The sequence below is a fragment of the Oncorhynchus tshawytscha genome, linkage group LG02 (assembly GCF_018296145.1).
Source record: "Oncorhynchus tshawytscha isolate Ot180627B linkage group LG02, Otsh_v2.0, whole genome shotgun sequence".
Lineage (NCBI taxonomy): Eukaryota > Metazoa > Chordata > Actinopteri > Salmoniformes > Salmonidae > Oncorhynchus > Oncorhynchus tshawytscha.
The window spans coordinates 25,374,225-25,394,770 of NC_056430.1; the positions used below are offsets into that span (position 1 = coordinate 25,374,225).

At 42.0% G+C, this 20,546-nt stretch overlaps 1 protein-coding gene across 2 annotated transcripts in view; it reads left to right on the top strand.

Moving 5' to 3' along the window:
* The window catches only part of fhit (fragile histidine triad diadenosine triphosphatase), a 299,129-nt gene extending 282,090 nt beyond the window's left edge, over nucleotides 1-17,039 (top strand). Inside the window, exons 8-9 of one of the 2 annotated variants that reach the window (XM_024380237.2) lie at nucleotides 16,487-16,596; nucleotides 16,754-17,039. In XM_024380237.2, coding sequence (XP_024236005.1) covers nucleotides 16,487-16,588 — 102 coding nt within the window. In that variant the 3' untranslated portion in view covers nucleotides 16,589-16,596; nucleotides 16,754-17,039. Of the gene's footprint in view, nucleotides 1-16,486 lie in introns of both variants that reach the window. The other variant, XM_024380227.2, reaches the window with a different exon arrangement.
* Nucleotides 17,040-20,546: the final 3,507 nt, after the last annotated feature.

The following is a 20,546-nucleotide window of genomic DNA, read 5'->3' on the forward strand; positions in this document are numbered from 1 at the left end:
CACCTGTGGGTTCCTGTCGTAGCTATGTCCCCATTTACCAAACTACCGCAAAAGTTGTCCTGCTAGCTTCTCAGAGGGAGGGCTGGAGAAAAAGGAGAGCAATATAAGTTGTCACGCTGAGTAATTAGTTTTCATGGGCCAAGAAGGGCGGCAGGTTGTTGTGACACACACCAGATTGTCCAGCAATCCACTGAGAGCCCCTGTCACTATCCAGAGAGCCCAGTCCAGGGACCACTCTCCTCCCTTCCCAATCCCTTCTCCTCACAAGAGCTGGCCTCTAGCCCACACTACTGAAATATCCAAGCTCTCCATGAGGACGGGGATATAGTAGCAAAGAGTTCTCCTCATTAACTTACTGTGCGTATTCTAAAGTCATTGTGTATTTGCATATGTACCTAACTTCTGTTCACTAAGTTTTGTCATGGGAGGATGTTTTTGTGGGGGGATTAATTGTTATGTCCTTGCTTGTCACTGAGCCAGAAACACAATTTCTAGTCTGTGTATTTGTTCTGTCACAATGTGTTATTTTACAACTCGATTTGACAGTTGATCATTTTATATTAAGACAGGAAACTCTTGGCTCATTAAGTAGCGACGTTTTACATTTTCAAAACATTACCTGCAAACCGTGAATAAATGATGGCAGGCCTAAATGAGATAGAATACATTCATTCTAAAATCAACGTGGCATCTTGAGAGAGTTCAGTGAGGGGCCAGATTGACTGTCTGTCTGTCTAGGTAATCCAGTCCCTCTGAGGAGTAGCTTACTGCTAAAGTAAATGACAGTTATGGTGACAGGCAACTTTCTGGGAGCACAAATCATTACTTCAACACAGAGAGGATTCCAGGCCAGGGTACTGTTTAATATGGATTGTAAGAAAGACAGCGAGTGTATGATCTGAGAGAAAGACAGGGAGAGATAATACAGAGAGAAAGAGAGAGTGGTCAGATGACTGGATAGATAGAGAGAGAGGGAGAGAGAGAGGGAGAGAGAGAGAGAGAGAGAGGGAGAGAGAGAGAGAGAGAGAGAGAGAGAGAGAGAGAGAGAGAGAGGTCAGATGACTAGATAGAGAGAGAGAGGGGTCAGATGACTAGATAGAGAGAGAGTGGTCAGATGATGGGATAGAGAGAGAGAGTGGTCAGATGACGGGATAGAGAGAGAGAGAGAGAGAGAGTGGTCAGATGACGGGATAGAGAGAGAGAGAGAGAGAGAGGGAGTGGTCAGATGACTGGATAGAGAGGTCAGATGACAGATGACTAGATAGAGAGAGAGAGTGGTCAGATGACGGATAGAGAGAGAGAGTGGTCAGATGACGGGATAGAGAGAGAGAGAGAGAGAGAGAGTGGTCAGATGACGGGATAGAGAGAGAGAGTGGTCAGATGACGGGATAGAGAGAGAGAGAGAGTGGTCAGGTGACGGGATAGAGAGAGAGAGTGGTCAGATGACGGGATAGAGAGAGAGTGGTCAGATGATAAGACAGAGAGAGAGAGAGTGGTCAGATGACGGGATAGAGAGAGAGAGAGAGAGAGAGAGAGAGAGAGAGATGTCAGATGTCAGATGACAGGACAGAGAGAGAGAGTGGTCAGATGACGGGATAGAGAGAGAGTTGTCAGATGACAGGACAGAGGGAGAGAGTGGTCAGATGACAGGACAGAGGGAGAGAGAGAGAGAGTGGTCAGATGACGGGATAGAGAGAGAGTAGTCAGATAATGGGACAGACAGAGAGAGTGGTCAGATGACGAGACAGAGAGAGAGAGTGGTCAGATGACGGGACAGAGAGAGAGTGGTCAGATGACGGGATAGAGAGTGGTCAGATGACAGAGAGAGAGAGTGGTCAGATGACGGGATAGAGAGAGTGGTCAGATGATAAGACAGAGAGAGAGAGAGTGGTCAGATGACGGGATAGAGAGAGAGAGAGTGGTCAGATGACGGGATAGAGAGAGAGAGTGGTCAGATAACGGGATAGAGAGAGAGTGAGAGAGTGGTCAGATGACGGGATAGAGAGAGAGAGTGGTCAGATGACGGGATAGAGAGAGAGTGGTCAGATGATAAGACAGAGAGAGAGTGGTCAGATGACGGGATAGAGAGAGAGAGAGAGAGAGAGAGAGAGATGTCAGATGACAGGACAGAGAGAGAGAGTGGTCAGATGACAGGATAGAGAGAGAGTTGTCAGATGACAGGACAGAGGGAGAGAGTGGTCAGATGACAGGACAGAGGGAGAGAGAGAGAGAGTGGTCAGATGACGGGATAGAGAGAGAGTAGTCAGATAACGGGACAGACAGAGAGAGTGGTCAGATGACGAGACAGAGAGAGAGAGTGGTCAGATGACGGGACAGAGAGAGAGTGGTCAGATGACGGGATAGAGAGAGAGAGTGGTCAGATGACGGGACAGAGAGAGAATGGTCAGATGATGGGACAGAGAGAGAGAGTGGTCAGATGACAGGACCGAGGGAGAGAGAGAGAGGTCAGATGATGGGACAGAGAGAGAGTGGTCAGATGACTGGATAGAGAGAGAGAGAGAGTTGTCAGATTACAGGACAGAGAGAGACTTGTCAGATGACAGGACAGAGAGAGAGTTGTCAGATGACAGGACAGACAGATGACAGGACAGAGAGAGAGAGTTGTCAGATGACAGGACAGAGAGAGTGGTCAGATGACGGGATAGAGAGAGAGTGGTCAGATGATAAGACAGAGAGAGAGAGAGTGGTCAGATGACGGGATAGAGAGAGAGAGTGGTCAGATGACGGGATAGAGAGAGAGTGGTCAGATAACGGGATAGAGAGAGTGAGAGAGTGGTCAGGTGACGGGATAGACAGATGACGGGATAGAGAGAGAGTGGTCAGATGATAAGACAGAGAGAGAGTGGTCAGATGACGGGATAGAGAGAGAGAGAGAGAGAGAGAGATGTCAGATGACAGGACAGAGAGAGAGAGTGGTCAGATGACAGGATAGAGTCAGATGACAGGACAGAGAGAGAGTGGTCAGATGACAGGACAGAGGACAGATGACGGGATAGAGAGAGTAGTCAGATAACGGGACAGACAGAGAGAGTGGTCAGATGACAGACAGAGAGAGAGTGGTCAGATGACGGGACAGAGACAGATGACGGGATAGAGAGAGAGAGTGGTCAGATGACGGGACAGAGAGAGAATGGTCAGATGATGGGACAGAGAGAGAGAGTGGTCAGATGACAGGACCGAGGGAGAGAGAGAGAGGTCAGATGATGGGACAGAGAGAGAGTGGTCAGATGACTGGATAGAGAGAGAGAGAGAGTTGTCAGATTACAGGACAGAGAGAGAGACTTGTCAGATGACAGGACAGAGAGAGAGAATTGTCAGATGACAGGACAGAGAGAGAGAGTTGTCAGATGACAGGACAGAGAGAGAGAGTTGTCAGATGACAGGACAGAGAGAGAGAGTGGTCAGATGACGGGATAGAGAGAGAGTTGTCAGATGACGGGACAGAGGGAGAGAGTGGTCAGATGACGGGAAAGAGAAAGAGAGTGGTCAGATGATGGGACAGAGAGAGAGTGGTCAGATGACGGGACAGAGAGAGAGAGTTGTCAGATGACGGGACAGGGGGAGAGAGTGGTCAGATGATCGGACAGAGAGAAAGAGTAGTCAGATTACGGGGCAGAGAGAGGGAGTGGTCAGATTACGGGACGGGGGGAGAGAGTGGTCAGATGATGGGACAGGGAGAAAGATTGGTCAGATTACGGGACAGAGAGAGGGAGTGGTCAGATGACATTTCACGGTAAGGTGTATACCTGTTGTATTCGGCGCATGTGACAAATACAATTAGATTTGATTTGATGACAGGGCAGCATTTCCCACCATCCTCCTGATTATGAGGCATTACACTTATTTTTCCACCGAAATAGGTAGACCATTTCTGTTGTTGGAAGAAGAGTGTTCACAGTGAATAAATAACATTAAAATGCATCTCAATTAATCACAATATCAGAAGTTTATTTTGTTAAACAATGTATAAACTGTGTTCAGTATAAGAATATTTTCAGTGCCCATGTCACGCCCTGACCTAAAAGAGCCTTTTTATGTCTCTAGTTGGTTTGGTCAGGGTGTGATTTGGGTGGGCATTCTATTTTCTATGTTTTTGTATTTCTATGTTTTGGCCGGGTATGGTTCTCAATCAGGGACAGCCGTCTATCGTTGTCTCTGATTGGGAATCATACTAAGGCACCCTTTTTCCCTTTTGTCATTGTGGGAAGTTGTCTTTGTTAGGGGTACTATAGCCTTTGTAAGCTTCACGGTCGTTTTTGTTATTTCTTGTTTTGTTGGCGACATTTTAACAAATAAAAGAAAATGTACGCTCGCCAAGCTGCGCTTTGGTCTTCCTTGAACGACGGCCGTGACAGAACTTCCCAGTGCGTCTCTTCGGCCCAGGATATCCTGTGCCGGCTCTGCGCACTGTATCTCCGATGCGTCTGCACAGCCCAGTGCGTCCTGTGCCAGCGCCCCGCATTTGCAGGGCGAAGATAACCATCCAGCCAGGACGGGTTGTGCAGGCTCTACGCTCGAGACCTCCAGTGCGCCTCCACGACCCAGTGTATCCGGTGCCTACGCCAAGAACCAAGCCTCCTGTATGTCTCCTCAGCCTGGTGAGTCCTGTGCCTACCCCCAGAACCAGGCCCCCTATATGTCTCCCCAGCCTGGTGAGCCTTGTGGCAGCTCCACGCACCAGGCTGCCCATACGTCTCCTAACTCCAGTGATGATTCATGGCACAAAGCCTCCAGTGATGATCCATGGCACAAAGCCTCCAGTGATGATTCATGGCACGAAGCCTCCAGTGATGATTCATGGCACGATGCCTCCAGTGATGATTCATGGCACGAAGCCTCCAGTGATGATCCATGGCACAAAGCCTCCAGTGATGATCCATGGCACGAAGCCTCCAGTGAGGAGTCATGGCACAAAACCTCCAATGGCGGCCTCCAGTCCGGAGCCTCCTGCGACGGCCTCCAGTCCGGAGCCTCCAGCGATGAAGGTCCCCAGGCTGGGGCCCGCAGAGAGGGTCCCCAGTCTGGGGTCAGAAACGTCACCAAAGTGGCTGGGTATGGTTCTCAATCAGGGACAGCTGTCTATCGTTGTCTCTGATTGGGAATCATACTTAGGCAGCCTTTTCCCTTTTGTCATTGTGGGAAGTTGTCTTTGTTAGAGGTACTATAGCCCTTGTAAGCTTCACGGTCGTTTTTGTTATTTCTTGTTTTGTTGGCGACATTTTAACAAATAAAAGAAAATGTACGCTCACGACGCTGCGCTTTGGTCTTCCTTGAACGATGGCCGTGACAGCCCATTTGAATAGCACTCAAACTCGTACATATTGAAGCACATGCCCCATCACTTCATTCATTAGTTCCATCAAAGCCTGTCCATAGCAAATGTTACCCCCTCCTGATAAGGGTATTGAAACATATTAGCTGAAGGTTTTGCACAGAGTACCTGTTCTCCTGTCCTGGGAATCAGAACATCACAGGGATGGTGTCTCCACAGTGGGAGATGTGGCGTTATTTACATAACTGAAGTGATGGTAATAGTCATCTGTTACCATGTGTCAAATGGGGCATGCCTCTTTAACCATTCATCCCAGGGTGCCTGAAGTTGGTATCATGTGGGTTGTATCCCTTTCATCAATAAGGGGAATTCAGAAAGAGACAAATTAATAAAACAGTCCGAGGGTTTAGAGATTCTGTTTGATGGAGTTTAATTGAGCTTTAAGATTTAAAAAAACTAAACACAATGAAGGGTTCTCTCTTTCGTCAGGCTGTGAGCCAGAAATTGCCTGAAGGAGGAGACCTCCGAGTAGGGTTGACAGTCTATTCTTTGACTAACATGACTGCCACTCCGTACAATGTCAGGACTGATGTCTCTATCTGGGTCCCGAAACTAAATGTGTGTATTATCCAAAGCTACTGCTGTGCATCATTGTGTGCTTGAAGCAATGCTTGTTTTAGTCCAGCCCCATGTGGGGTTGCCTGATATGAAAATGGGGCCCTGGGAGAATTTCCCCCCAAAAAATATATATACAAATAATTTTTGTATCTCAAAATCATTGTAATGTGGTTAACCTTAAAAATCTAAGTGAAACTTATTCAAATCTAAAAGATTCAACGAGAGAGTGCCGTAAGATCATGGAAAAAGGACACACTTGACTTTTGCACTTGAATCATTCCCTTGGTGAATGGCTAGACCCGCTACCGTACGAAAACACACAGTATTACCAGCCGCAATTGATATTGTGAAAATGTGTGGGGAGGCAGAGGCACAGAAACTCACATCAATACCTTTGTCTGATAACACTTTTAAACAAAGAATGTGTTCTAGCAATCAAGAGGGAACTCTGATTGACTCAAAAACTCCCCAGCTTATGCTTTCCAAATGGACGTTAGCTGTGCGGGCCGCGATGCCCATGCATACCATGCATTGACTTTAGTTTGCAATACATGTCGGGGGATGCTATTCACGAGGACATATTGTTTTGTCTCACAATTCTCGAGCATGAAACGGCACAGGTGATGTTCAGTGTGCTGCGTGGCTATATTGACGAAAAACAGATCCCATGGGATCGAATGGTGGGCTTTTGCACAGATGAGGCTCAATCTATGGCGGAACGGCAGACAGGCCTCTGCACTCTAGTTATGAATGTGTCTACCTCTGCCATATGGACACATTGTGTGATACACTGAGAGCAACTGGCGGCAAAAGAGCTAAGCACAGAACTCAGAGATATACTGCAGCAGGTAACTTCGATTGTAAACTACATCAAACCACATCCACTGCGAGCACGCTTGTTCGCAAAACTATGTGTAATGAAGAAATAAAATGGTCTCCTTACCTACTGTATGTAACAGACATATTTGGGAAACTGAACGAACTAAACGCAAGCATGCAGGGGAAATACAAAAGCATTCTACAGATGAGTGACCAAATCAGTGGATTCGGAGGAAAGAATTCTTATTGGAGAGTCTTTTAAAAGAGATCCATGCCCCCTTCCCTCCGCTGTGCATGTTTCTAACAGGAAACAGCGTCAATAAGTGTCCTACACGAGGGATGACTGCTCACCTTCAGTGCTTAGAAGAGCACTTTGGGAACTTCCGAATCCGTTTGACTGTGATCCAGGCTCAGTTGACATGCCGGTAAGTGAAATCGAACTGTTGATCGAGCTGTCATGTGACCGAATGCTGCAGACAACGCATTCAAGGGTCACTAAGGAGGAGTTTTGGTTCTTATTCGAAGGGAAAAAACTTGCCGTCTCCCTCTGAGCATTTAAACTCATGGTACCCTTCTCCAGCTCATATCTGTGTGAAGCTGGATTCAGTGCTCTCGTCTGCATTTAAAACCAAATATCGATCCAGGTTGGATGTGACAGCAGAGATGAGGTGTTCTAGTCAAACTGAACATGTGGTTAACCATGTATCTATCATTCAACAGCACTACTTGTTCTGGTTTAAAACGTCACAACTCTGGGTGAATGTGTAAGTTAATCACATCAGTACTTAAAACAGTAACTTTTTCTTATCTTGGAAATATGCCGTCTTGGAAAATGTCATCAAACTATGAAATACACCAAGTCTACCCTGCGGTTATGGAAATAAATTGAACAACAAGAAAAATAGTGACTTTCAATCAAGCAAAAAGTAATGACATGATGTGCTGACATGACTGTTGAGAGGTTGTTGTGATCCGAGGTACAAAGCCATGTACATGATAATAGTATTTCACCATTACCAACAAAATGATCAAGGAGTCAGGTAGGACACAATATGAGACATGATGTTCTAGTAAAGACAATGAAGGATGGAAAGAGAGAAGGATGAAGAAGTCACTCAGCAGTTTGAGGAACAGCCCAGTTGTCATTTCTTTGAGTCACCCAGTCTCATTTTTTTGTCAAATATTATATCTGTTTGGGCTTCTGGTAGTCAATTTGCAGTATACAAATTATGTTCCGGTCCCCCAACCATCCGCTCAAGAAAAAATTGTCTTGTGGCTGAATCTAAATGATGATCCCTGACATACAGTTTCTACAGATGGCTCGTTATCGGTCTCCTCTCTGGTAAAACCATGGATCACTCTGAGGTCACGGTGACCCCGCTGACCCTGAGGTCAGTGCTTAATGAAAGCATGTCCTGTCTGACTTATGAGGTCCTGCCCTGCATGTGCTATGACACAGAGTCCCCACAAGAGAACATGGGGTTACCAGGGGTTAATCAAGTCGGATTCTGCTCTCTGTGTGCAATATGATATTACCTGCTTGACTTTGAGATGGATCCCTGATTGTTCTGAAAGAGCTATAGGCTCTTTTTATGGCCTCATAGCTATACATAACTATACTATCAGGGTCTCTTCACCTCCATTACAGTAAATATGCCTACTATACAGTGCATTGAAGAATAACATTGTATCGGCAACAATTGATTTCCCCATTGAGATTGTTAAGACATTTGAATGGATTTATATTTTTCCCTGAAATTTTATCACAGAAAGACTCAAATCATAAAGTGCATTCAAAAGGCAGTGTAGCGTCTTCCAGCTATCCACCATGCTGTGATAAACAGATATTGTCCATAATAATTGTCCAAATGCCAAATCTTGGCATAATCATATAATCCATTATACTGTGCTGTATGTTTCTATGATTCATAAATCATTTCATGCATGTACTCTAGTTGAGATTATGCGACTCAACCAAACTAGAACATCTCACCAGGGTAATCCTTAGCTGTGCCATGTCTTCTCCTCCCTAGCCCCACACACACCCCTCTCTCTCTCATGGGTGTCTCATGAGCCCTCTCTCTGGCAACATGTGACTGTACTCTACTGTACTTTGAGTGCAGTCTGCAGCCTGAACCTGAGATCTCATATGAAAGCTGGCTTCTCTCAACGACAGGCCATGTGCTGAGCCCCTCCTGTGGCGGTCTCAGCAGGGGAACACAAGTGTACGGGGAAGGTGGCCAAAAAGGAAGCCAATAGAATCTCTGCATGTGTTCTCTCGAAACGTCTGACGGGTCCGCATCACAGAACCTCTCGAGCTTAATCAGTGTGTCTGAGAATAGAGGCGCGTGTTTGACAGCCTGTCAGAAAAAGGGTATTTTTTAAAAATCTGGGGAATATTATTTTTGTTGGGTAATTACCGCACCAGCTGCTGAAATGTTTTTACATGCCATCAAGATGGCTTCAGTCACAGAGGAAAGACAGGAGGAGAGAAGCTAGGGCAATCTGTTCTTACTGTGGTTGTGTGAAGTTCTCCTCTCTCTCTGTCTCTCTCTGTCTCCTGGGTTTTTACTGTTGGCCAGAATATGTGACTGACAAACCAAACAGAAGGTAGAATCAGTGAAGCTTGGAAAAATACATAAGGAATAGAATCTTCATATTTGATGCAAATTGTATGTAAAGCGCTGTAAACACCTTCTTCAAACCAACTGACTAATATGGGATGGTTGCATATTAATTTCTATAATCACACATTCATTTAATTCAAATATGTTGGACAGTTTGGAAGTTATATGCACACAACTGATGTTAGTTGTGGAATGCATATACTGTACAGTCTATTTGTTTCTGATGTAAGAGGCTTCAGCATACTATTATCCAACACTGCTGCCCCCATGCTGCCACACTAACTCCTACAAGTAGCCACCACCCTGCATCATTCAAGGAGGCAGCGCAATTCAAATATTATGGTTTGGAGGAAATGTGTAATATCCTTGCCTCTGGCAACCATATCTAGTTATCACATTTTAGGGAAGACCCAGATGCAGCCAAGCACAGACAGGTGAAACAGATCAGGGTTTGACACTAGTCTAGATTATCATTCATATTTAACATTTCTCCTTTTGTTTTATATCATCCATGAATCCTATTTAGTTCTTACTTTTTGTCGCTGTCATACAATTTGTCCTTGTGTAGCTTGTAATAAGACACTATGGTACAGTTGTAAATTATTTTCTTTACTTGGGTGGGCCAGCTTTTACTGTTTCGCAAGCCTGATGCCATAGTGCAATCTCTAGTGTCACACTTTACTTCTTAACTTCATTGTGTAATGTTAACTTAAAATGTAGTTTGATTGCTTCGTACAACCTGCCATGCCTACTGTAACTGTCTTGATAGCAAATAGAATATGGTTCAGGCTACAGTGTATATTTTAATTAGGATTTTGGCAGTTTGTTTACTGACAACAATTTGTCTCTCAACTATGGCACGGATGCTGTGTAATATTTGAACAAAAACACAATAATTGCCAAATGTTTTCAATAAGCTGCCAATAGCGCGATTTGTCATACCAATGTATCCAAACTAGGGTCGCAAAGAGAGGGTAACTTTTGTCAGTAAACTACCATAATTTTGGTATCTTTCAAGGATCTATCACAAGACGTCTAGTGGCTCTTTTGGGTACTTCAGATTATCACAGGTGTCTGTATTTATCCCTGGCCCTCTGTGTGGCCTTATCACATGTAAAATATATGAAATAATGATTAAAACAAATTGGGAATGACAAGGCTGTAAAATATGATCCTAAATATAAACCATCAACTTAGTGAATACCATTAGTGTTAAATATGAGGGTTTCAGCATGAAATATACTTTCTATATATTTTTACACACTTCAAATGTTTTTACAATGTCAACATGTATTTTTTGTCAATGTTTTGGCATCAAACTGATGGCAGTTGTGAAGAAAAGTCAATAGTTGGAAGAATTGCAAAGTTCATTGAAAATAATGCCACTGCTGATTTGATGCTTTTTTTCATTAATTAGGCTTTTTTTCTCTTGAACCATATGTTCTATCTACTAGAAACTCATGGACAATATGGACACAGATATTTAGAAATATATACTATATATGAATACATTTTATACAAGTTATTCAAGTATAAATTACCAAAGTTATGATAGATTGCCATAGATTTTCAGTTAATTGCCGAAATGACTGAAGGTTCCGGTAACTTTTGGAAATGACCGGTAGTTTTGCAACCCTAATCCAAACATATCTTGAAAACCCAACATAATTGAATCAATCTGAGAGAGTTAGGAGTGAAATTGAATGGTACAAAAGTTGAGCTAAAGTAGTCATCTCATGTGAAATCATCATTCACCCTATTGAAAATACAAACCAATGAATGGAAATGTGCCTTGCAGAAACTGATTGCCAAAGGTAATTACCTGTGGAGATTAAAAGATATGCACTTGCATCTACCATTTATATCATGGTCTCCAAGGTTCAATGGGAGGCTGAGACTAGAACCATGAATGATCAATAACTCAATAAACACAACATAACTAGATCTTTGAATTGTATGGGGGATGAAGAGGTCTAGGTCCTGAATCTTGTGTAAATATGTTGGCGGATTTATTAGATGTTTTTATTTTTTCTGTATTGGCATACACTACTGGTCAAACGTTTTAGAAACCTACTCATTCAAGGGTTTTTCTTCATTTGACTTTTTCTACATTGCAGAATAATAGTGAGGACATCAAGAATATGAAATAACACATATGGAATTATGTAGTAACCAAAATAGTGTTAAACAAATAAAATAGCTCTTACACAGCCTGGAGGTGTGTTGGGTCTTTGTCCTGTTGAGAAACAAATGATAGTCCCACTAAGCCCAAACCAGATGGGATGGCGTAATGCTGCAGAATGCTGTGGTAGCCATGCTGGTAGTGTGCATTGAATTCTAAATAAATCACAGACTGTCACCAGCAATGCAACCCCACACCATCATACCTCCTCCTCCATGCTTTACAGTGGGAAATACACATGCAGAGATCATCCGTTCACCCACACAGCGTCTCACAAAGACATGGCGGTTGGAACCAAACATTTCAAATTTAGACTCCAGACCAAAGGACAAATTTATATCGATCTAATGTCCGTTGCTCGTGTTTCTTGGCCCAAGCAAGTCTCTTCTTCTTATTGGTGTCCTTGAGTAGTGGTTTCTTTGCAGAAATTTGATCACGAAGGCCTGATTAACACAGTCTCCTCTGAACAGTTGATGTTGAGATGTGTCTGTTACTTGAACTCTGTGAAGTATTTATTTGGGCTGCAATCTGAGGCTGGTAATTTTCCGTATTGATTGACCTTCATGTCTTAAAATAATGATGGACTGTAGTTTCTCTTTGCTTATTTGAGCTGTTCTTGACATAATACAGACTTTGTCTTTTACCAAATAGGGCTATCTTCTGTATACCCCCCTATCTTGTCACAACACAACTGATTGGCTCAAATACATTAAGAAGGAAAGAAATTCCACAAATTAATTTTTAACAAGGCACACCTGTTAATTGAAATGCATTCCAGGTGACTACCTCATGAAGCTGGTTGAGAGAATGACAAGAGTGTGCAAATCTCTCAACAAGGCAAAGGATGGCTATTTGAAGAATCTCAAACATAAAATATATTTGATTTGTTTAACACTTTTTTGGTTACTACATGATTCTATATGTGTTATTTCATAGTTTTGATGACTAAAAATAAAGAAAAACCCTTGAATGAGTAGGTGTTCTAAAACTTTTGACTGGTAGTGTATGTTACTCAGAAAACCCAGTTTTCCTTATTTATTCAGAAGCCTTGACACACCCGGAGGAATTTGAATTCCGCAAACTTCCATTTATGAGTAAATTGGGTGTGACAAATTATTTAATGAGTAGGATGTCTTTGTGCTGAGAGCAAAGGCTTATCCTCTGAAGTCCTTTTTGTTCACATGTAATTATTAGATGACCTCTAGTGTGACATTGTAATGCCATGGCATGTATGTCAGAGTCCCATAGTGAAAAGCCATGCTGATAGCGGAGGTGTGTCTCCTTTCACTGGAGTGCTGTGTTAAATGTTAAGGAGCTCAAACAAAACCATTATGTTCCTTGGCTCCACATTTATGTATTTAATAAGAGCATAAATTGATACATTAAAAGCCGTCATGGGAGGGATAATTCACACATGCTGCTCCCGCCAATGTGAATAGACAGTTGCTGCATTAGCTCTTTGACACACTGTGAGACAGCTAGCCAGCTACTGTACTGTACCTACAGATGTTTGTGGCCATGTTGCGAGTCATCTCCAGCATTAATATTCATGGGCACGTTTGTCACTGAAAGTATTAACAGGGTTTCTGCACACACACACACGCGCGCTCTCACACACCAGTGCGTGTTTGGACATCCGCACAGCTGCTAGTGAGGACACAAGGGGATCGCCTTTCCCTTCTCTCAGAGAAACAGCAGGAAGACCAACCCACCTGCTCTAAATGCATACACACACACACACACACACACACACACACACACACACACACACACACACACACACACACACACACACACACACACACACACACACACACACACACACACACACACACCATGCTGCTAATTGTGCTGCTGTTATCTTGGACATGCTGAGATCTTATAATGTACAAGTCAAGGAACTTGTTTTCAACAGTATAATGATCTATGAAGAACTTACATTGTATGAATGTTGCAGTTTACAACATACTGGAAAAACCAATTCCAAGAAGAGATACTGTAAGAAGGCTACCCTATTCCATGCATTTTCAGCAAAAACAATGTCTTACTTGAAGGAATAGTTATTGTTTTTCGGTGCTTTGTATTTTCTCAAAGAGACTCAATTAGCACTGCAAAGTTCGATGACATAACAGTTGTTGCGCTAGCATTTGTGTGGGGGATTTTTAGATGGAGAACAAAAATCCTTGATTAAGTCTTGATGAGCCTGATGATTATTCAGATAAAGTCAAAGACAAGTCTTTGTTAATATTACATGATTACATTGCATGCTATTAGCAATTGTTCTGCAATTCTTCAGTTTTCCATGCTGTTGTCAATTCAGCTTTTACTCAATATCTGTTTGCCCCATGAATCAACACTGTTAAGTAAAAGGAGAACAATTTAGGCTTATTTTAGTGTTTTGCCATGATATAATATGATGTCTGAGGCCCAAGTAAATGTTTAGAGGCTGGTCACCAGCTAAGGGCTAATTTGCAATATTAGTGTCTCTAATGACATAATCTGAAGTGTCAACTGGTATTTTGTGTTGCAAGGAAACAATATATTTGAGCCCCACAAATACATAATGTCCCCATGAAAATCAATTTGGGACAAATGATGTGACTTACTGTCACTACTTCCACCGAATGTGGCTCCTCTCCCTGTTCGGGAGGTGCTCGGCGGTCGTCGTCGCCGGCCTACGAGCTACCAACGATCCATTTTTCTTTTTCGTTTGTGTCTGTCTGTTTCTTACACCTGTGTTCTATTGAGTTCATTTCTGTAGGTTTATTAACCTCGTTGCCTGCTGTTATTTTGTGCGGGATAATTTCTGTGTTTGTTTGGTGCGTGTGCTAGATTGCGCCACAGGCTATTCTCACGGTCGTTGGTGCTGTTGTGATTTATTTAGGAGTAGATTGTTTTTTTCCTCCTGTTGTCACTTCGAGTTCCTGTTTTGTTGGGCGCCTTCATTGGGTTTGTTTCCTGACCAGTTTTGTTGTGTTTTGGACTTCCAAATAAATATTTTACTATTTGGACCTCAGTGCTCTCCTGCTCCTGACTCCTGCACCTACCTCATCCCAGTGAGGCACCTTACACTTACTACATGCATTATACATCTCTGATAAGTTGACAATGCCTTACTAAAACTGTGTGCAATTCATCTTACTGTGAATGAATTTTCTACCAGAAAAAGAAAAGCTTCAATATCAGAAAGACATATCTTTCCTTCCCCCATTCCTTTGCTTACAGCGAAATACGATGTTGATGTGAGTTTTCTACGCTTGAAATACATTGTAACGTCTTATGGGATTACGTGAGCCTACAAAGCCATTTCAGTTCAACGTTTGAAGCTTGAAAATCTCTGACTCCGTCCAACCCCACCACTCCCCCCCTTAACTCCTTTCCAACAAAATGTCATCCTCCAGTTGCTGTAACCATGTCCTGTGAGGTAAATGGACTAGATCCTAATACAGTGTGATGGTCTGAGATAAGGTTTGTCTGGGGTTTGAGCAGTGTGTTGGTGTGATCTCAGATAACCCACATGAACAGGCAGAGGGTCCAGCCTAGCCTAGAAGAGGGACTAGCATGACTCCCAAGGGCGCTAGAGAGATGACCCCCATGTCCTCATGTTCCAACTGGCCTGCTTTCCACAGGACCCAATCCGACAAGCTTTCAAGCCAGGGTCATATTCTGTTTGCACATATAACAAAAAAGAATATGCAACAAAACAGAACAGCACTTGTCAGTGTTGGAAGGAGAAGATGTATTGAAATAATGACCCCCTGGTGTTTTAGCTTCCAGACGGTTTAGAGAGGAAGCGGGGAAACATTGAAATCTATTACATGTTGAATCATTTTACTGCCTAGCTCTCTGAGAACATAAAACATCCCTCTCTGTGCCGTGCTGTTACAGTAGCTATCTTCAACTGGTGGGTATTTTTATTGCATCGTTTTTTACCTAGACTAACCAAGCATGCCACAAACATGTTAGATGTGCTGTGAAAATAACTCAAGGACATAAAAATCAATATCACCAACCAGTGCAAGCTTTCTGCACTGTTTATGTTTATTTATTTTGTGTGGCTTGAAAGACATCTCATTCTGAACACTGTATACTAGCCTTGAGGGCTTTCCTGCATCTTAACATCATCTAAACTACAGCCACATATGACAGATCCCAATGTGAAGCCTTAGCAGTTGGAAACCACGCCGTGCTGTTGTGGCTTTTATGGTTGGGAGAGGGTATGTATTGCATGTGGCTTTACATTATAAACAACCCCCGCCTGGCAGTTAAAATGAAGACACCTCCCAAACCTCAGAATGTCAGCCCATCTGTCCTGGGGGAGGCATTAGTGTGATGAAGTACATCGTTTCCCTCTAAATCTATGAATGTTACAAAAACAGCAACCACAGGCACGGGTGTCAGAATCTGTCACAGTCATACAATTTCCCCTCCGTGGCTATTCTCAATTAACCATAATGTGTTCCTCTTGTTTGCCTTGTTGGAAGGGCGAGACGTTTATATTTTAAACCTCAACTCTGATTGTGTCTGAAAAGACTAAATGAGGAGTGAGGTTGTCGTTGTTTTTGTTTTGTGCATTTCATGGAATTTCACCAGTGCGTGCCCCAGTTCCACTGGGCATCATCTTTTATATTCTATAATCTGGTGGAACAGTCAAGTGTACAGAGACTATTGAGTGCTAATGTTTCTGCTAACACCCGGTCAACAACTTTGTTTATTCTACATTGAAACAGTTTTTTATTAACAGTTTTTTATTTTTTTATGATGGTGCATATTCAAAGGAATTTAGTCAATTTCTCCTTCCAGTTACTGAGGTAAACAGGTGACTATGCGTGTGCATACGTGCAGGTAAGTCTGGGTATACATGTGTTTATTCATCAACTAGTAGCCTCTGTTTAATAGACATTTAGTAAAGTAACGTAAAGGACTATGTGATGTATTTATGTGCAGCTCCAGAAGCATGACCGTGAGAGTGAGGACGTCCCTTCCAGGTGGAGAACAGAGGAGGAGATGGCAGCAGAGGCTTCTGATCTGAGGAAACAATTCAGCTAAACTGTCCTGTAAAGAACCACTTTAGGTCTTTCTCTATAAAGAATGCTACATTGAAAATGTTTTGCCCATGATGTTAAAGTTGTTGTTGATGAGTGCTTTAGTTGAAATAGAAGGTTCATGTTAGTGACTCATGACTTACTGTGTTTGGTCTTTTTTCCAATCCAGAATCTCTATAACGACAACTTGCAAAGTTTCAAGTGATTGTGAAGTGGATAATTCTTCAGTTGGCACTGTTGTTGGAAAAAGTATTTTGAACTGAACTGATGTGGTTGATTACAGTTCATACATCTTTAAATGTAATGTGTGACTTGTATTATTACCTCAGATGTTTTTTTGTGGTGTTTTTGTTGTTCTCCTTAGAATTTATTGGGGTTAGACTTGTACCAGAGTTATTGTTGTTGTTTTATATTCCATGAGTGTCACAACATGTAAATGTTGAATTATTCATCAATCGCTCTCCCTTGCATCAGTTCTTAATCGCACCAAGTCAGTGCTCATAACAACATTTAAAGGCCCTCGAAACCCCACAGTCACAGCTATGAACATGCATGTGAGCACCTCCATGCAAAGCGGAGCTAAAAACGAGTGGATAATGAAGGTAACATGTGGTTAATAAAGAGGAGCAGCTGCTCTGGGATCTGTGAAATTGTCAAATCAGATTTAGTGTGCCGTAGGAGACAACAAGCCTGCCAAAGAGTCAGCTGAAGGCAATAGATCTGCTTCCATATTGACAGAGGTCATAGTAGTGGAAAGCAGAGATGATGTTGTTGCTGGTTTTTCTTCATATTTGTGATTAACTTTAAGCATCTGAATTGGAAAAAAGTTTGCTTTTCATAATAATCAGTTTAGTTGAGTTTATTAGGATCCCCATTAGCTATTGCACATGCAGCAGCTACACTATCCCAGGGTCCACATAAAACATACAAATACATAGCAAAACAACCACAAGATATCACATTCAATTAAAATAAGAGTTATATATATATAGGAAGTTCAAGAAGAGACCAAAGAAATACCATTTACAGTGAGATAATGAAGGCCTGAAACATTACGAGAAGCATTTTGAAGCCTAATTTCAGTTTTCAGTTGAAGCTTTGATACACTTTAATTTCCTTCAACTCAGTTGTAAAGCGCTTAAAAGCATTTCCCTGCACTCTTAGAAAAAAAATAGTTCCAAAAGGGTTCTTCGGCTGTCCCCATAGGATAACCCTTTTTTGGTTCCAGGTAGAACCATTTTGGGTTCCATGTAGAACCCTCTGTGGAAAGGGATCTACTTGGAACCCCAAATAGTTTTACCTCAAACAAAAAAGGGTTCTTCAAAGGATTCTCCTATGAGGACAGCCAAAGAACCCATTTAGGTTCTAGATAGCACCTATTTTTCTATCAGTGTTGAGTCCAGGGAATGGGTTTTGTTTGGTACAAGGTTGAAAAATGGACCACAATAAATGGTGTGAATTGAACTCCACCTCAACATTCAGTAAAGTGGCATTATGATTGAAACAATGACCACAGTAATGGATTGATTCCTGGTGGTTATGCCTGATGAATAGCACAGCATAAGGCTACATTGATTTTCTTTTTTGTATCGATGTTGGAATAAAATGCCAGTCTTGCCATTTACTCAGCTGGATGCAGAAATACAATCCTGTTCTTGAAATATAATGTGTGAGTGGCTTTCTAGTGGTAATCAAGCTGTAAAAGGCCCCATGAATTTTAAACAATATTATTAAGCATGAGGAATTTTTCAATGGCAATAATTCAAAGAGTCGGGGGAGAAAATCCATCTACTGTACGTCCAGTAAGATGAAACTTTCCCACACAGTGAGGGAAACATAGCCTCACATAAAGGAATATACAGTTCATATTTGACCTTGGCTTCAGGACCAACACTGTTACCACGATCTAAATGCCCCTTTTAATATCCCTTCCATTTCACAGGTTTGTGGTTGATCGTAATATGAAATAATTAGTAGGAACATAGAATTGGATATCGTTAAAGCATATTGAATATAATTAGCTACCAGAGAATAACGTTGAAATAAATGTCACGTGCTGTGGAATGGAAGGCACATCCCAAATCTATTAGATGGATGACTCAAAGGGTTCCTACTTACTGAGGAATGGTTTAATTACCTCTCTGACATGGTTATAGGGCCTAATAACTCCCAACATCTTTTATAGGAATACCAGGCTACCGCTTCAATGGTACCATGAATCACTTTACTTTGGTACACAAAAGTACACAACACTGTGAGATTGGCTTTTGGGAACTTCTCTGACTAATGTTTTGCTTGTATTTCAAGAGAAAGACTGTTTAACTGAACTTCATAGATTAGATGTTTCATTACACAACCCAAATGCTCTTATAATATTGATTTAAAGCATGAACATTGACATGAAAAACTAAATGTAAAAGCATCCAAGGAACTAGCATATTCTGTCCCAACAGAGCGAAAGATCCATGGTCATTAAATCTAGTTGTGTATTGTGTGTTTTGGCCACCCATGTATTCACTAGAGGAGACACCTCACTTATAGGAAACACTCATTTTCCTCTTTCCACCATCAATGAATGTAACAATATATAGAGCCATACAGCTTCTTTTCAAATGATAATATCCCTTAACCATCAGATATGCATCTACACATGTCAGCAAGCGAGTTCAGCATTACTATGAAATGTGGCTGGAGACCCCACACATAACCATCATTATTTATTATTTATAACCATCATTATTTACCCGTAATAGAAACACATCCTCTGGTTCAACTAAATGGATGTGTCTTCCATTATAGGTGCGTTTGAAGAAACCGTGTACTGACCTAAGTAATGGTGCCTCTCATTATGTGAACGAGAATCGAATAGCAAAATGTGTCTCACCTCTTTAAAGACTGGTTATACAGTGCATTCGGCAAGTTTTTTCTTTGTTATAAATTTGCAAAAATGTATAAAAAGCTGTTTTTGATTTAACAATGTGGGGTATTGTGTGTAGATTGATGAGGGGGAAAAAAATCTATTTAATCAATTTTAGAATGAGCCTGTAACGTAACAAAACATGGAAAAAGTCAAGGGGTCTGAATACTTTCCGAATGCACTGTATATGCCATGGCAATGGTTTTTATGGAATGTACAGCCACAGGAGGTTGGTGGCACTTTAATTGAGGAGGACGGGTTCATGGTAATCGGTGGAGCGGAATGAGTGGAATGGTATCAAATACATCAAAAACATGGCTTGATGCCATTCCATTTGCTCCGCTCCAGACATTATTATGAGCCGTCTTCCCCTCAGCAGCCTCCACTGTGTACAGACCATACTGCACAGGAGTTTCTACTACTCCTGTGGGTATGAGTGCATGGATGAGATTTAGGTCTCCAAGAAATACTCTCACATTTGTGCTAATGTCTTCTATATGAGTTTTTGCTAGCAGTGTTAACCACATTACATTTTTACCTTCCTAATATTACTTATGCTGATAACAATAGGAACAATATTATTAACCAGTAGTCATTTTTACAGACGTGTCAGTTTCTACCAGTGAACAGAAAAACAGCAAAGAGAAATACATCCTGATCAGAGGTAGTATATATTGTGACAGGTCTGCATGCAGTTGGGGTTATCAAAAATGGCCTTCAGTTTTTCCCTATCTATTTTTCTATTCTTCCCTCATTGTATCCAGGTTCTTGAATAGGTAGTGCTTAGTGAATGGAATGGCTTTAGGAGGAATGTGTTTGAGCAGTAATGAACTTTTTTGTGGTGTTTGGTGCTGTAATGACTTAGTATAAGATATGTAATTTCTTATAACTTAAATAAATATCATATTTAGTGCCAGTACAAATTTGGCCCCATTTCATATAACTGACAACTGATCATTTTCTGCCAAGTATCCTCTAAGCAGTGTAGAGACACTATTCGGATTCTGCAGACTCGTTACAACTTCAGCTTTGTGCACAAATGGAT